Genomic DNA, 15,432 nt, shown 5'->3' on the forward strand with positions numbered 1-15,432 from the left:
CCGGCCCGGATCGCGCCTCTCCTTCCCCAGGCCCGGCCCGGCCCAGATCGCGCCTCTCCTTCCCCAGGCCCGGCCCGGATCGCGCCTCTCCTTCCCCAGGCCCGGCCCGGCCCGGATCGCGCCTCTCCTTCCCCAGGCCCGGCCCGGCCCAGATCGCGCCTCTCCTTCCCCAGGCCCGGCCCGGATCGCGCCTCTCCTTCCCCAGGCCCGGCCCGGCCCGGATCGCGCCTCTCCTTCCCCAGGCCCGGCCCGGCCCAGATCGCGCCTCTCCTTCCCCAGGCCCGGCCCGGCCCGCGCCTCTCCTTCCCCAGGCCCGGCCCGGATCGCGCCTCTCCTTCCCCAGGCCCGGCCCGGCCCGCGCCTCTCCTTCCCCAGGCCCGGCCCGGCCCGCGCCTCTCCTTCCCCAGGCCCGGCCCGGATCGCGCCTCTCCTCCTTCCCCAGGCCCGGCCCGGCCCGGATCGCGCCTCTCCTTCCCCAGGCCCGGCCCGGCCCAGATCGCGCCTCTCCTTCCCCAGGCCCGGCCCGGATCGCGCCTCTCCTTCCCCAGGCCCGGCCCGGCCCAGATCACGCCTCTCCTTCCCCAGGCCCGGCCCGGATCGCGCCTCTCCTTCCCCAGGCCCGGCCCGGATCGCGCCTCTCCTTCCCCAGGCCCGGCCCGGATCGCGCCTCTCCTTCCCCAGGCCCGGCCCGGATCGCGCCTCTCCTTCCCCAGGCCCGGCCCAGATCGCGCCTCTCCTTCCCCAGGCCCGGCCCGGATCGCGCCGGGGCCGGGCCGGGCCGGCAGGAGGGCCCGGGCCTCGGAGCAGCTCCCCCGGGGGGCGGGGCAGGGCCGGGCCGGCAGGAGGGCCTGCGCCTCGGAGCAGCTCCCCCGGGGGCGGGGCGGGGGCGGGGCCTCTCGGCCGCTTCCCATTGGCTGCGCGGGAGGCGCCGCGGCGGGGCGGAGCCGGGAGGCCGAAGCTGCTGGGGTCCGGGTGGCCAGAGCTCCGCACTTGACCCCGGGGGCCGCAGCGCGCCGGCCGCGGCTGGACAGGCGGCTCAGCCTTGCTGGGTGAGGGGCCCGCGGGCGGGGGGCGGCGAGGGCAGCCCCGAGGCCCGGCAGGAAGCGGGGGCGGGGCGGGGCCGGCCGGGCCTGGGGCCCCGGAGCGCGGCGGGGGGCGGGCGGGCAGGTGGCCGGGCTCGGGCGGGGCGACCCCGCTAAAGCCGCTTTGCGCCTCCGCCTCCCTATAACGGCGGCTTCCCAGAGGCGCCCCCTCCCGCAGAGCCCCGGGGCCCCGCCGGACAAGCTGGGGAGCAGGGGCGCCCCGAGCCCGGCCCGGGAGCGGACCCACCCGAGGGGCTCGGGGCGTCGCAGTCTGGGGGGAGGAAGGGGCGCGGGGGCACCCACGCAGCCACGGGGCTCCGGCCTGGAGCGGCTGCATCCGAGGAAAGATTCCCGAAAGGCTGCGCTGCCTTGTGTCCACCGAGGCAGACTCCTGAGCAGAGCCGGGAGCAGGGCTCGCGGGGGGTGACAGCGGAGCTCTTTATTGGGGGTGTTTTAAGGGTTATAAAAGTTATGGATTATACATTTTATATAGATTGTTTTTATGGATTATATATTTTCAAAATATTGTTTTGCTTTTTTCCCCAACTACAGGCAAAGATAGTTTTCAATAATCATTTTTGTAAGGTTTTGAGTTTCATGTTTTTTTTCTTCCCTTCTGTCCCTTGCCTCCCCTTTCCCTCTGACAGAAAGCAAGCTAATATGAGTTACACCTACATAACTGTTAAATATATATAAATCTTGCTGTGAAAGATACCTGTAAACTATGTTAAAGATATCCGTGTAAATCAGGTTGTGAAAGAGGGGGAAAAATTCGAGGAAAAAGCCATCACACATAACAACTTTTTTTTAAAAAATTCAAGATAGCTCTGTTCTGCACTCAAACTCCACAGTCCCTTCTCTGGATATGGATGGTATTTTCCATCACAGGTCTCTCAGAATTGTCTTTGATTATTGTACTCCTGAACGGAGCAAGTCCATCTGTTAATGTGTGCAGTGTTGTTCTGCTTCTGCTCAACTTCACTGGCATCAGTCCATGAAAGATAGAGCGGCCTATTGTTGACAGCAAAATCTGAAGCATGAGATTTGACATTTTCCCCTTTTCAAGTGCAAACTGGGGAAGAAGGTATTTGACTTTAAATCTTGGGTAATATTTTACCTTAAAAAATGAAAGATGAAAGAAATTTTAATGCTTTTGAAAATTTATTAAGTGATCCCCCCATTTTATAAAGGATATTTTTTCTTTTGAAATTCATTTCCTTGATTTGGTGATTCTAGACTGATGCTCTCTCCTATGTTTTTCCATGGTGGTAAAGGTTATAGATGTCATAGTAACTATCTATCCATTTCATCCTATTAGGACAGTGAAGGTTTAAAAGGCAAGTGTCATCAAAACTAAAGGAAAAGTATGTCAGTGTTTTAATTTTTTTTTTCTTTTAACTTCTAAGAGCTAAGGCACCAGATTGGAAAGCATTGAAGGGTTACATCATGAATTACAGCACAAAGTTTTTCAAAGATCTGGAGAAAGGAGGAGGGGTTGTCTAGTGCTTGGCGTACCTTTCAAGAGGGGAAGTACACTTTGAGGAATGTCATCATTCTGAAAAGTAAATGATTTTAGAGGAAAAAAAGGAAGCTGTCTTGGAGTCCAATGGGATCCGAGTTCAAATCCATCTTTCGCTATTTAGTAGCTTTGTGACCTCAGGAAAGTCACTTAACTTCTCAGATTCTTAGTTCCATGACATAAAATAGTTATAGCAATACTGTTAAGTTGTTTTGGGAATTTAATGACAATGTTGGCAAAGAGTTTTGAAAAGCTTAGCCAGGAAAATGTTAATTATTTAATCCCACTCCTTCAGTGGTAGCTGGTATTAGTCTACCAAGATAAAAGAAAAAAAATGTGTTTGTTTTCCATCTGTGTTATTTGCCAAAAAAAGTTTTATTAATACCTTTTGCTTTTTGTATTTATAGACATTTACTAAACACAACCCTACCTTGCAAAAAAAGGAAAATTAATTGGAAAAAAAAAACCAACTGACCAATTGTGTCTGATAGCATGAGTAACATTCAGAACTGGGTCCCACATCTCTGCCCTAGAGGAGAGAAATGTGTTAATAGTATCGGTTTTCTGGAACCAAGAACCTAGAATCTTGCAATGAATCTTATTTTTTTTTGAAATTTCCATAAATTCTCATTTCTATTACTCCCATCATTGTGTATATTTTTCTTCTTTCTTTGCTTTGTTATGATTCTTAGAGATTTTTCCTTTTTTTTCCTTTTTTTAATATACGAAGTCAATACTTTTTATTTCAATATCACAGTACCCCACTGAATAGTCAGTGAGCCTTCCTTGGTAACAAAGAAAAACAAGCAAAACCAATTGACACAGTAACTGCTGGTGACAATGGTAGGCTGGTACTTCTCTACAGAAAGTTTAGGACCCTGATTATTCAGCTATATATGGCTTTCAGATTTTAGTATTTATTTGTTTGGCTTTTTTTGTTTATATTATTGTGCCTGTCATTTCCCTGCTTCTCCTTATTTCACTCTTTATCTCAGTTCATACAAGTTTTTCAATTTTTTTTCTTTTCTAGACTTACGATTTCTTCAATGTAGTGAGTTCCCTGGTAAAGAATTTCCTCTTCCCAGTGGAGTTTGAAATTTAGTCTTGGAGAATTGCATGGGATGGTGAGGGGTTAAGTAATTTGCCTAGGGTTACACAGCCTAAATTTCTCTGAGTTTCTCATACTCATCATTGCTTATGTTGTGATCATGCCCCATTATATTAAAGGTACCATAAATTGTTCAGCCTCTCTTATGGGCACCTGCTTTGTTTAAATTTTTTTTTTTTTTGCTACCACAAAAGGTACTGCTGAGAACATTTGGGTATATTCAAAATCAAACCTTTTATTGTTTTTCTCTATATGGTTTGATCCCAAATATATCCAAATGTTCTCAGGTTGTGGTTTTCTAAGTCAGTTTATTGCCTGAAGAGAAATTTCTTTTTGTATGTGACACTACTGCTTTGAATGATTGATTATTTTTAAATTAATTAACTGTACTACCCAGAGGACAAGAAAACTGGCCCCATGCCTTATAGTAGCCTAATGAATTTTACTGAAGGATGTTCTTTGCCATCAGAACCTATTTAGGAAGAGCTAGAGATATTCCTTGTTAGATGTCTGACCAGCTATTTGGGCTAGTCTCAGATCATCTTAATATGAAGTGAAATTTCCAAATGAATCCTTGAGGATAGAGCAATCCTCATGATATTATGCTAGTACCACCAGGGGGAGTGGGTCTCAGGGTCTGAGTGCCAGATGTGATTGGTTCTTGGTTTTACAAAGGCCTATGATCTCAGTTACCATGCCAAAGTTCCCTTTATCTCTGTTAGTTGTGTGGGTTGTCAAGGGAATTCAGTGGCCTTGAAGGTGATTCTTTTTTTTTTTCTTTGCAAGGCAAATGGGGTTAAGTGGCTTGCCCAAGGCCACAAAGCTAGGTCATTATTAAGTGTCTGAGGCTGGATTTGAACCCAGATACTCCTGACTCCAGGGCCAGTGCTCTATCCACTATGCCACCTAGCCGCCCCCTTGAAGGTGATTCTTGAGGGAAAATAATGGAACTTCTCCTTGAAGGAGCAAAACTCTCTAGGAAATATATATGCACACACATACATACATATAAATTTCTCTATCTATTGCTCTATCCTCTCATATAAATATAGATATGGTTTATATATATAGACAAATTTATCTGTAAATATATGTCTATATAAATATACATCTATGCACATCCATTCATACATGCATACCAACATAATATACATATAATGTATCAGTGCTAACCTCAAGGGACTTCAAAAGGATTCTAAAGTAAAAGAAGAAAACTAGCCTCAATCTACTAATTGACCCAGGTATAGATGTGTATTCATATATGCATTCTAGTTCAAGTGATACTGATAATAGGAATTCATGCTATTTGAAGTTATAAAATTCCTGAAAAGCAAAGGATACCCCTTTTATGTTCTAAAAGATATATATTATAAATCAGGATAGGAGGGAAGTTGGGAAAGGGAAGAACAGTAAAATACTTGTTGATTGGTTGATATCTGTATTTCTTTGAGGAAAGTATGTAAAATTCTCCAGACATGGTATCTGGTTCTAATTGATTAGTAATAACAGATTAACTAGCTTTGTGGAAAGTTTCAAGGTATCAGTTTGCAAAAATTCTATCCATCCATCAATTCTATCCATCCATCAGATTTTGAGTCTTCTTCACACATGAATTGCAGAGAAGAAAAAGAAGGCCCAAGATAGAATCTTAGCAACTGGCCTTCTATTTAAAAAAACGTATGCAGGATATATTTTTAAATTTAATTGTTAGCATTTTCTCTATCACTTTAAAATCTAGACAATCATTGGAATAATAAATCAATCCCTGATTTGTAGTTAAGATATAAATGCTTATCCTGAAAATGTAACTAGCCAACTTTACTAGTCATTTTGAGCTGGCTCTGGCACACCCCTAAGGACTTAGTGGGTAAGACCTAACTGAAAGACCCCAATGGAGACTGAGGAGTAGTGAGGCAGGTTATAAGAGAACCAGGAGAGGACAGTGCCAGGAAAAAGCTAAAAGAGCATACAGGAGAACAGTTGAGTCTTTCCAAGGAAGTCCAGAAGGATGAGGATTGAGAAGAGATCCCTACTATCTTTGGAGAGGACAGTTTCAGTTGAAATGGTCAGAAACCAGACCACAAAAAGTTTGGAAGAGAGTAAAAAAAGGCACCAGATGTAGATGACTCTTTAAGGAGTTTAGCCAAGAAGAGAGGAGGTAAAAGAGAATAGCTAGTAAGGATGGTCAGGTCAAGTCAGTCTTTGGTTTTTTTTTTTGTTTGTTTGTTTGTTTTTTTTTTAAGGATGGAGAGGTCTTGAGCAAGTTTGTAGGCAGCTGGGAAAGAACCAGGAGATTGAAGATAAGAGAGAGGAGGGACTGGGGAAGTTAACTGAAGATAAGGTCAAGATGAATGTAGAGTGATTAGCTTTGGGAATGAGAAAGACTACCTCCTCATCTAAAACCAGGATGAAGAAGCAAATCATGGGAAATTTCTAAATGATAAGGAAATGGATGACCTCATTTTCTTTTCAGTGAATACAAGTACAGAAAATAAAAAAAATTTCCTATCCTCTAGAAGCTTACATTTTAAAGAGGAAAACAGGTATTGTTATTCAGTCATTTCTTAGTCCTGTCCAACACTTTGTGACCTCATTTGGAGTTTTCTTAGCAAAAATATTGGAATTGCTTGTCATTTCCTTCTCTAGGTCATTTTAAGATGAGAAAACTGAGGCACACTATTAGGTGATTTGCCCGTGGTCACACTAGTTTGTGTTTGTGTTTGAGACCAGATTGGAACTTGAGAAGGTTCATTTTTCTGACTCAGAGCCAGTACTCTCTGTAATCTAACTGCCCACATAATTATACATCTGTTTGTGAATATACATATATACCTTTTATATGTATACTGATATATGGATTAAATATAAATAAAAATGGTACTTAGATTTTTGTAGAAACTAGCCATCTTTTAAAACCTTATTTTCATCAGAAACTTATCTTTCTTCAAGAAGGAACAGGGCCTTCCCTCCTCCAGAGGTGGGGAGAGGCAGAGATAAAGAACATTTATGTAGATGAATTGTTTGGAATTTGGATTCTGTCAAGATAGTTAATTAGGTGCAACCATTCCTCAAGATCACCCCCAAAAATCATTTACTTGCTTGAAATTGCTCATATATGGGCAATGTTCTCAAGAGAATGAACCTCAGGATAAGATTGAACCCTTTAGGATAAGGAAGTTTTAAGGTATCCAAGCTATTTTGTACTGAAATGCAAATCTCACATAAAGGGAAAGTCAAGACATTAATTTTCATAAACTTTATTAAAGACCACTTATATTTATGTATTTTGGAATGATTAGTCAAAGATTCTAATAACTTAGATGCAGTCTTAGCTAAAAATTGGAGACTTCAGGAGACATTCTTTTTTTTTGTCAAAGTTTTTAATTTTTTAATTGTTATTTTGTTGAGAGACAGGGTAAATGATTTGCCTTGGGTCACACAGCAAGTGTCAGGTATCTGAGGCTGAATTTGAACTCACTCTAAGGGAGGTTCAGTATCTACTGGACCACCCAGCCGCTTGTCAAGGTTTTTATATTTGTGTGTGTATACATATACATAAATATACACATGCACATATATATATATATATATATATATATATATATAAATAAATAAATGTTATATAGATAGATAAACGTGGGTGAGTCACTTAATCTTTCAGTGGACTAGGCAGCTCTCTAAAACTTGAAATTGTGGAGAAGGTGCCTGCCTAGTGGAGTCATTTTATTGACATTGGGAGCTCAGGTTGAGACAAATCACCTATTTAAGTAAAATCACAAGATCATTTCCTTGTCTTATCATCTTTTCATACATGTCTGTTTTTAATGTGTCCTTTCCCCTTCCTCCTTGCCCAGTGTTCCATTCCTCATGACCAGGCATAGGAAAGAAAGAGTGCATGGGGTGGACTGGGATGTCAGAGATGTTACCCTCAGTCTTCAGGTAACCTTTGCACAGACTGCCCCAGGCTGGGATGCTCTTCTCCATATCTCTTGGGATCTCTGGCTCCCTTTAAGTCTGAGCTCAGTGTCTTCTCTTACACCATTACCCCCGCCCCCATTTGCCAATTATTAGTGCTGTCTTCCACCCCAAAGTTATTTACTGGTGAACATGTTGGCCCCTTGCTCCCCTCCCTGCTTTAGTAAAAGGTAAGCCACTCTAGGGGAGGCCTTTTTTGTTCTAGTCTTAGTTTTGTGCATACCTAACGTAGCAGCTTGCCCATTAATAAGTGCTTGTTAAATGACAGCTTATAATTGCTTATAATGTCTGTTTCTCTTTTTTCCACCTAGTTGCATCACTTTTCTAGAAGCCATTCCATTGGTCTTTTCTTTACCACCAAGTACTTTGGAATCAAGTTATGTCAACAGCTGCTCTAATTACTTTAGTTAGAAGTGGAGGGTACCAGGTGAGAAGGAGAGCTCTACTGACATCACGCCTGCTGCACTCCACCTCTGAGCGCAGATCTTCTCGATTTGATCCGGACGGCAGTGGGCGTCCGGCTACATGGGACACTTTTGGGATCTGGGATAATCGCATTGATGAGCCAATTCTTCTTCCACCAAGCATTAAGTATGGAAAACCAATTCCCAAAATTAGTTTGGAAAATGTGGGCTGCTCTTCTCAGATTGGAAAACGGAAAGAGAATGAGGACCGGTTTGGTTTTGCCCAGTTGACCAATGAAGTTCTGTACTTTGCTGTATTTGATGGGCATGGTGGATCTGCAGCTGCTGACTTCTGTCATACACATATGGAAAAATATATTATGTATGTACATCAGCTTTTTTTCTGGCTTCTGGTGGTAACGTAGTAAAGCCATTATAGACTTTTGATTTCATATTGGAAACATTTGTAAATCCCTTTTATCAAGTACTATTGTTTAAAGGTATTTATGGTATAAAAAAAGAACAGTGAATGAAAGTTGTTGTATCTTGTTAGTCTATAACCGAAGATAGAAAAAGCTGCTGCCATTGTCTTTTTTTTAAAAAGTTTATTAATTTATTTTTTATGATACTGTCACCTTCTAATAATTGCAGCCCTCCCTCTCCTCTCCATAGAATTCCCCTTTGTAGCAAAGGACATAATCCATAGTGACTACATGTAATTGTGTGGGTGCAGAATATTATTTTTCAGTTGAGTGAAAAATGTTTCCCTCTTTTAATGCTAAAATCTTTCTGATCTGCTTTTAATGAGAATGTTAGAAATAGTCATTTGAGCCTTTCTTTTAGTGTAAATATTGGTCAAGATTCATGATTCTTGCTTTAAATCCATTTCATATAGTCTAAAGCTTTGAATTGTAGGAAGCAGATTTAAACATTACTATTGTATAATGGTATTAGTAGGAGAGATTTAAGTGTGGCCACTGGAATCCTAATAAGTCACTCCACTGCCCTATTTATAATTGAGAGAGCACTGTTATTAGTGCTGCATAAAAAGGGGAAAAAAACTCTTCTGTAATATATTCAGGTGAAGACCCCTAGAGTCTTGGCAAACTTTTTTTTTTTTTTTTGCAAGGCAGTGGGGATAAGTGGCTTGCCCAAGACCACACAGCTAGGTAATTATTAAGTGTCTGAGGCCGGATTTGAACTCAGGTACTCCTGACTCCAGGCACTGCACCACCTAGCCGCCCAAGACCCCTAGAGTCTTAATAGATTCCTATTATGTCCTAGGATCCGTAAACCAAAACGTTGCTTCAGTATCATGTAGTATCCCTTTCATTTTATAGAAAAGAGGGCAAGCGACTAGTCCCAGATTATACAGTTAAAATAAGAGAAGCAGTATTTGAACCTAGATCCTTTAGAGTTCTGCCTGTCACACTGTTGATGGTTATCATATCCTATGGCCACTATAATATAAAATCCCATGCTCCATTGCCTTGTTCCTTTGGCTTTATGTAAAATATTTTTATCAATCTCACAGGATTGTCATAAATAAGTTGTAAAGGTGAAAAATGTTACGAAAAGTATAAAGCACTAGATAAATGTGATTGGTGGTGACTTGAAAAAAGTTGTAGTTAAGTGTATAGTTATTTAGCTAAATAGAATAAATAGAAGTATCAAAAATTATAAAATGATCATATTTACTTTTGGCTCTTTTTTTTTAAACAAAGGGATTTTCTTACTAAGGATAAGAACTTGGAAAATGTGTTGACCAGTGCTTTCCTAGAAATAGATAAAGCCTTTGCACAGCAGGCACAGTTATCTGCTGATGGTAAGTAAAACATCTATATTTCTGGAGGTTCTAGAGGTATGTAAGGACCAGGAAAGTTTGATATTTTAATGTTGAAATGGAGTTTCAAAAAGGAAATTATTTGATGTAATGGAATCATTTTGAGCATGTGTTGAAATCCAAATGGACGGATTATTTGTACTGCACTTAAAAATTGTCCCCAAAATACTGTATACTCAACATTCCTGTTTAAAAAGTTACTTCAAATTATTCCTCAGAATTTACTTAGTTAAAATAACTTGCTAGACAGTAAAGTTTGATCCCCATTAGAGAAATGATTTTTTTTCCTGAAAAACTATTGCCAGACACTTCCCTTTCATTTACTTGCTTGCTCTCTTCACACATTCACATATGGAGATTCACACTGAAGAACAAAGTACTCAAGATATCGATAAGATTGAACCTTGTAGGATAAGGAAGCCTTATGATGACCAAAGTATTTTGTTCTGACAAGAAAATTAATGTTTTTGAAATTAAGAGGACAAAAAGTTAATCTTCAGTACTTTAAACAATTGTGCCTTTAGACTGATTAGCTGATTTGAGAACTGATACTCTGAATCTGATTAACACCTTGCTTTTGAGGAGCTTAAAGTCTGTTATCCACATTTTCATTTTCTCAGTGTCCCAGGGAAGTGAATGGGATTGAATTATCCCTATTTCACAAATGAGTAGGCTGGCACTCAAAAGAATTAACAATGCCAGGTGGGGATGCAGATTCTTCTGACTCATAGGGCCTTTTCACCACTAAGTATCAGAATTCTGTAGTTTGAAGTGGTCAGATTTTTCTATGCTCTCTGATGAAGGTTTTCCTATCAAAATCCTCAGAAAGATACTGAAGTCTGCATTTTTCAAGGCCTGATTATCCAACTGCTGACTTCTTTCTGAACCAAAAGACCCAAGAGAGGAGACAGAAATCAAATTCTCTGTCTCTTCTAAGTATAAAAAAGGATAGGTAATTGGCTCAATTTCAAATAATTATGTTTGACCCCAGTATAGTTCACATATAGGAGGCCATTCTGGAAATAGCAAAACATTTTGGAGTTAAATATTTGGAAGACAATGTTCCAGTTTAACAAGTTCAATCCCATATCATGACCATTTAAATAACAGTGTTGAACATAATTCTAGGTGATAGATCTAAGGATAGACCTTTGGAGTCATCTGCTCCAACTCTTAGTTTTAGAGATGAGGGCACTGGGACAAAGGAGATGAGGCACAAGAGCCTAAGTTACATGGACAGAATTTGGAATCTCGTATGTCTGACTCCAAAGTCCATATTTTGTCTGTTTTGCCAAGTTGTTTAAATCAGAATCTGAAATGTTCTAGAGGATTAGAACAACTAAAGATGTTTGTTTGTGGAAAACCTAGTAAGGGTGTTTTTTTTTTTTTACTTTATAAAAAAAGTAACTTCAAGGAATTTTTGAGCTTTGGGAGAAAACTCCAGGGTCACCATCTTAAAAATATTTTTGCAAATGTGTAATTTTATAACTATATACCCTCAGTTTAAGGCTCTCTGTGATGGCTCCTTTTGGTGTGGGATCCCTGGAAGGTTACACTTCACTGGAAAGGTTTATAGGACAATCCTGGCATTCAGCTGTGTGTCTTTTTCCAGGAACTGCCTGGATAAGTTTCACATGGCTCATTCCCAGAAAGGGGGGGTGGGGTGGTTGGCTTCCCAAGAAGCATGTGAATATAGGAATAACTAGAAGTAAGGATAACTAGAATAAATCTTAACAAATACTACTTTTTAAGACCTTTTAGAATGGTAAATAGGATATGTAGAATCTATTTCATCAATGTCAAATGAATTGGCTGATTAAACACACTAAGTAGTCCACGAAAACAATTTGTACATATTAGTTTTGTGTTTCTTTCCCCTTTGAAAAAACTACAAATTAAGAGCAGTCTTCATCAATATGAACTGAGTGATTGATCACATTAAGTGGTCCACTAAAACAATTTGTACATATTAGTTTTGTGTTTCTTTCTCTGGAGAAACCATAAACTAAGAGCAGTCCTCTATGTACTTCAGGTTGACTAGAAAAATTCACTGGACTACAAAATATTGTAAATCTAACCAAATGAAGCATTTAATCATGTGTTTGGAATGTCCTGAAATATTATATAACTTGACTAGTCATATTTTGCCGAAAAAATCTCTCTCCCTTTTATTTTGTAATTCTTTAACCAAAATTCTTGAGTGAATTTCCTATTTGCCTCTGTTCTTGTTATTTGTGGCAGGGAACTTGGACCTGTACTCCATGAACACTTATAAGCTGGACTTTAGTGGAAAGAGATCTGCTAAATTTTGTCTCAGGTGAAGGAATCTGGTGGTTTCTAGTTTCCTACATCTTATTTGACCTATTAGTTGAGATGACTTATAGAAATTGCTTAGCCATTGTTAAGAACATATTACAAGATTTTAGTCATATGGTAATACTGTTAGAAAAAATGAGATTTTTTTCCTTTTATATTAATTGTTTACCAACATGAGTACTGAATCAACATGTTCAAATGTGAAGATGATTAAAAATTTTGATGTTTTTTAATTGTAATTCCTTATCAGACTGCCTTCTGTAGAAGGTGGGGGGGAGAGAAGCGAGATTAGGGGAAAAATTGTAAAATTCAAAAAATTTATTTCTTAAACGTGGATTACAAATATCATTGTAAATAGAGGGTTTTCTGCTTTAAATCTACAAGTAAAATGATCTTGTTTAAAAAATTAATTTTGATCCAAAAATTAATCAAGGTGGTTTTTTAAAAAAAAAATTAAGAAACAATCATTATGAAATTGATCCTTGATCAGTCACTTCAAATTGCAATTTCTTCTTCACTAATGTTCCTTTAATACTAAAATCACATTTATCTGTTGGCTTCTACAGTGTACAATTATATAAATTTCAGTGCATATGTATATAAAATATATAAATTACCTCAATGAAATTGAATCATTTACTTGTTAAATTCACAGTCAGTTCACCAAAGATGTAGTACCTGCTTTAAATAAACCATTTAAATTACTAGGGTCCACTTTACTTTTTATTTTTATTTATGTTAATATCTTTTACTGTAATATTTCTTTTTTAACATTATATTTCTTATTGATAGCTTTTGTTGCATCAGAATAATTTCTCCCTTTATCTTTCTCCTTCCCATTCATAACTGATCAATATGTTGAAAAAAATCTGAAAATATGTGCAATATGCAACACTTGCGGACTTCCTACCTCTTCAAATGGTCAGGATCAGGATGTCTTATTTCTTCTTTTAAGTCCCTTTTCTTCATAATTTCTCAATATTCACTTTGGTTTGGTTTTTTGGTTTTTCATTCTATTAGCATTGTTATAGTCACTATGTATAATGTTTTCTTGTCTCTGTTTACTTTTACTCTATATCAGTTTATGTAGTTTTCCAATATTTCCCATCTGTAGGTCAAAAGGTATAGAGTTTTTTTTAGTCACTTTATTTGCATAATTCACTGTTGCTTTCCAACAACAATGAATCGGTTTCCTGTCCACCACCCCACCAACAATGACTATTCCTATAGTACCAACAGTTTTACTCTTATAAGCAAGGCAGAATTGAAGCAGTTCAAAGGAAACATGAGATGCACAAGTTTAGAGAAATGTAGATAATTTGGACTATTTGTGCCCAACTTCTGACAGAGCATTTTTGAGCTCATGTTGAGCTGATCAGCCACAATCAGATACACTGTTATGTGTCTCTAACTTAGTGAGGCCACTTTGCTCATCTTTGATAACGTAGTTCAAGAACCAACCAACCAACAATTCTGAATCAATCACTACTTCCTCTCTATCAAATCAAGCCATCTCTTGAATAAAGAATTTTTTTAAAACTGCTTTTTTCCTTTAGTTCGTTACTTGAATAATAATCTTTATGGCTTGACTTAATGAAAGTTTAAAAGTTTTTATTGGAGTGGCTAGGTGGCGTAGTGGATAAAGCACCGGCCCTGGAGTCAGGAGTACCTGGGTTCAAATCTGGTCTCAGACACTTAATAATTACCTAGCTCTGTGGTCTTGGGCAAGCCACTTAACCCCATTTGCCTTGCAAAAACCTAAACCCCCCCCCCAAAAAAAAAAAGTTTTTTTTATCAAACCCAGCATTGTCTTCTCTGCCTATCAAAGAGAGAAGACAACCCAAGAAAGACACTGTTAAAAGTGAAGTAAACTAAAAGGAAAACCAAGCTTGGATTACAAGAGAGAAGAGTAATGGAATTTAATTATCATTGTATTTAATCTGAGATTATTAATGATTTTCTAAATGCCTGGTGGGAGTAACAAGTATTTTAGATATATGTTGCTGGGTCCCCTTTGGATTGACACTGATCCTCTGGAAATTTGAAGGATTAATCTTTTTAAATAGAATGATGGCTGTAATGTCAATTGCTACATTGTTAGGAGTACTGGAGAAAATATGTTTGGGCCTTTTGTTGTCCATAGGACAGTTTTTATTATGACAAAAAAATAAAAGTTGTGTCAAGGTACTGTATAAAAGTAGACCTATGCAGATTGTAAGTAACTCTCCTTAGGATATTTCATCTTAACTTTTCATTACTATTTTTATTTTAACATGTAGTGTGGACAGTATGAGTCTTCAAGGTCCCACTTATTAGAGAAAAGGCCTCTTAATTCATTGGGCCCATGATGGTTTTACCTAATCTAATGTTTAAAGTTTATTCTCATACCCACATGCATGCTATCAGAATTTTCTGAAACTCAAATTAACTGCGTTTTATTTAAATAGATATAAACTTTGTGGGAGAAGGGATAATAAATTATAATACATCACTGTTTGACTTATCTAAATTTTTTTCAGCAAAAAAATTACCATATATAGGTATACATATATATACACACATATATATGTATGTATGTATGTTCAAATTGTCACTATCACTAATTTATACCCCGTATGTGATATTTTCAGGCACTTTGCTGATCTCTGGAACTACTGCAACAGTAGCCCTGTTGCGGGATGGTATTGAATTGGTCATAGCTAGTGTTGGGGATAGCCGTGCTCTGTTATGTAGAAAAGGAAAGCCCATAAAGCTGACCACAGACCACACTCCAGAGAGAAAAGATGAAAAAGAAAGGTATTGCCTTTATTGTTTTGTGGGGTTTTTTTGGTAGAAATATTGTTTGTATTTAATAGTTTCTCTCCTAAGTTGAATGATGGATGGCCTTTGACAAATGATAGTCTTTGTAGAGTCAATTAAGCTAATATTAACTTTCCCTTTTCATTAGCTTTCAAATTTTTCCTTCATAGGATCAAGAAATGTGGTGGTTTTGTAGCTTGGAACAGTTTGGGACAGCCTCATGTGAATGGCAGGCTTGCAATGACAAGGAGCATTGGAGATTTGGATCTCAAGAACAGTGGGGTGATAGCAGACCCTGAGACAAAAAGAGTTAAGGTAAGAGACCCTTGATAGCATGAGGTCTTTTTTCATTGGCCTCCCACAAAGAAAAGTTCACTAAATTAAAT

General features: G+C 39.5%; 1 protein-coding gene across 3 annotated transcripts in view; it reads left to right on the top strand.

Moving 5' to 3' along the window:
- The first annotated feature begins 950 nt into the window (after positions 1 to 950).
- The window catches only part of PPM1K (protein phosphatase, Mg2+/Mn2+ dependent 1K), a 28,114-nt gene continuing 13,632 nt past the window's right edge, over positions 951 to 15,432 (top strand). Inside the window, exons 1-5 of one of the 3 annotated variants that reach the window (XM_074228135.1) lie at positions 951 to 1,049; positions 7,996 to 8,470; positions 9,813 to 9,913; positions 14,878 to 15,043; positions 15,217 to 15,361. In XM_074228135.1, the coding sequence (XP_074084236.1) occupies positions 8,064 to 8,470; positions 9,813 to 9,913; positions 14,878 to 15,043; positions 15,217 to 15,361 (819 nt within the window). In that variant the 5' untranslated portion in view covers positions 951 to 1,049; positions 7,996 to 8,063. Of the gene's footprint in view, positions 1,050 to 7,328; positions 8,471 to 9,812; positions 9,914 to 14,877; positions 15,044 to 15,216; positions 15,362 to 15,432 lie in introns of those variants that run through there. The other 2 variants (XM_074228136.1, XM_074228134.1) reach the window with 2 other exon arrangements.

Source organism: Macrotis lagotis, chromosome 3 (genome assembly GCF_037893015.1).
Source record: "Macrotis lagotis isolate mMagLag1 chromosome 3, bilby.v1.9.chrom.fasta, whole genome shotgun sequence".
Classification (NCBI taxonomy): Eukaryota; Metazoa; Chordata; class Mammalia; order Peramelemorphia; family Peramelidae; genus Macrotis; species Macrotis lagotis.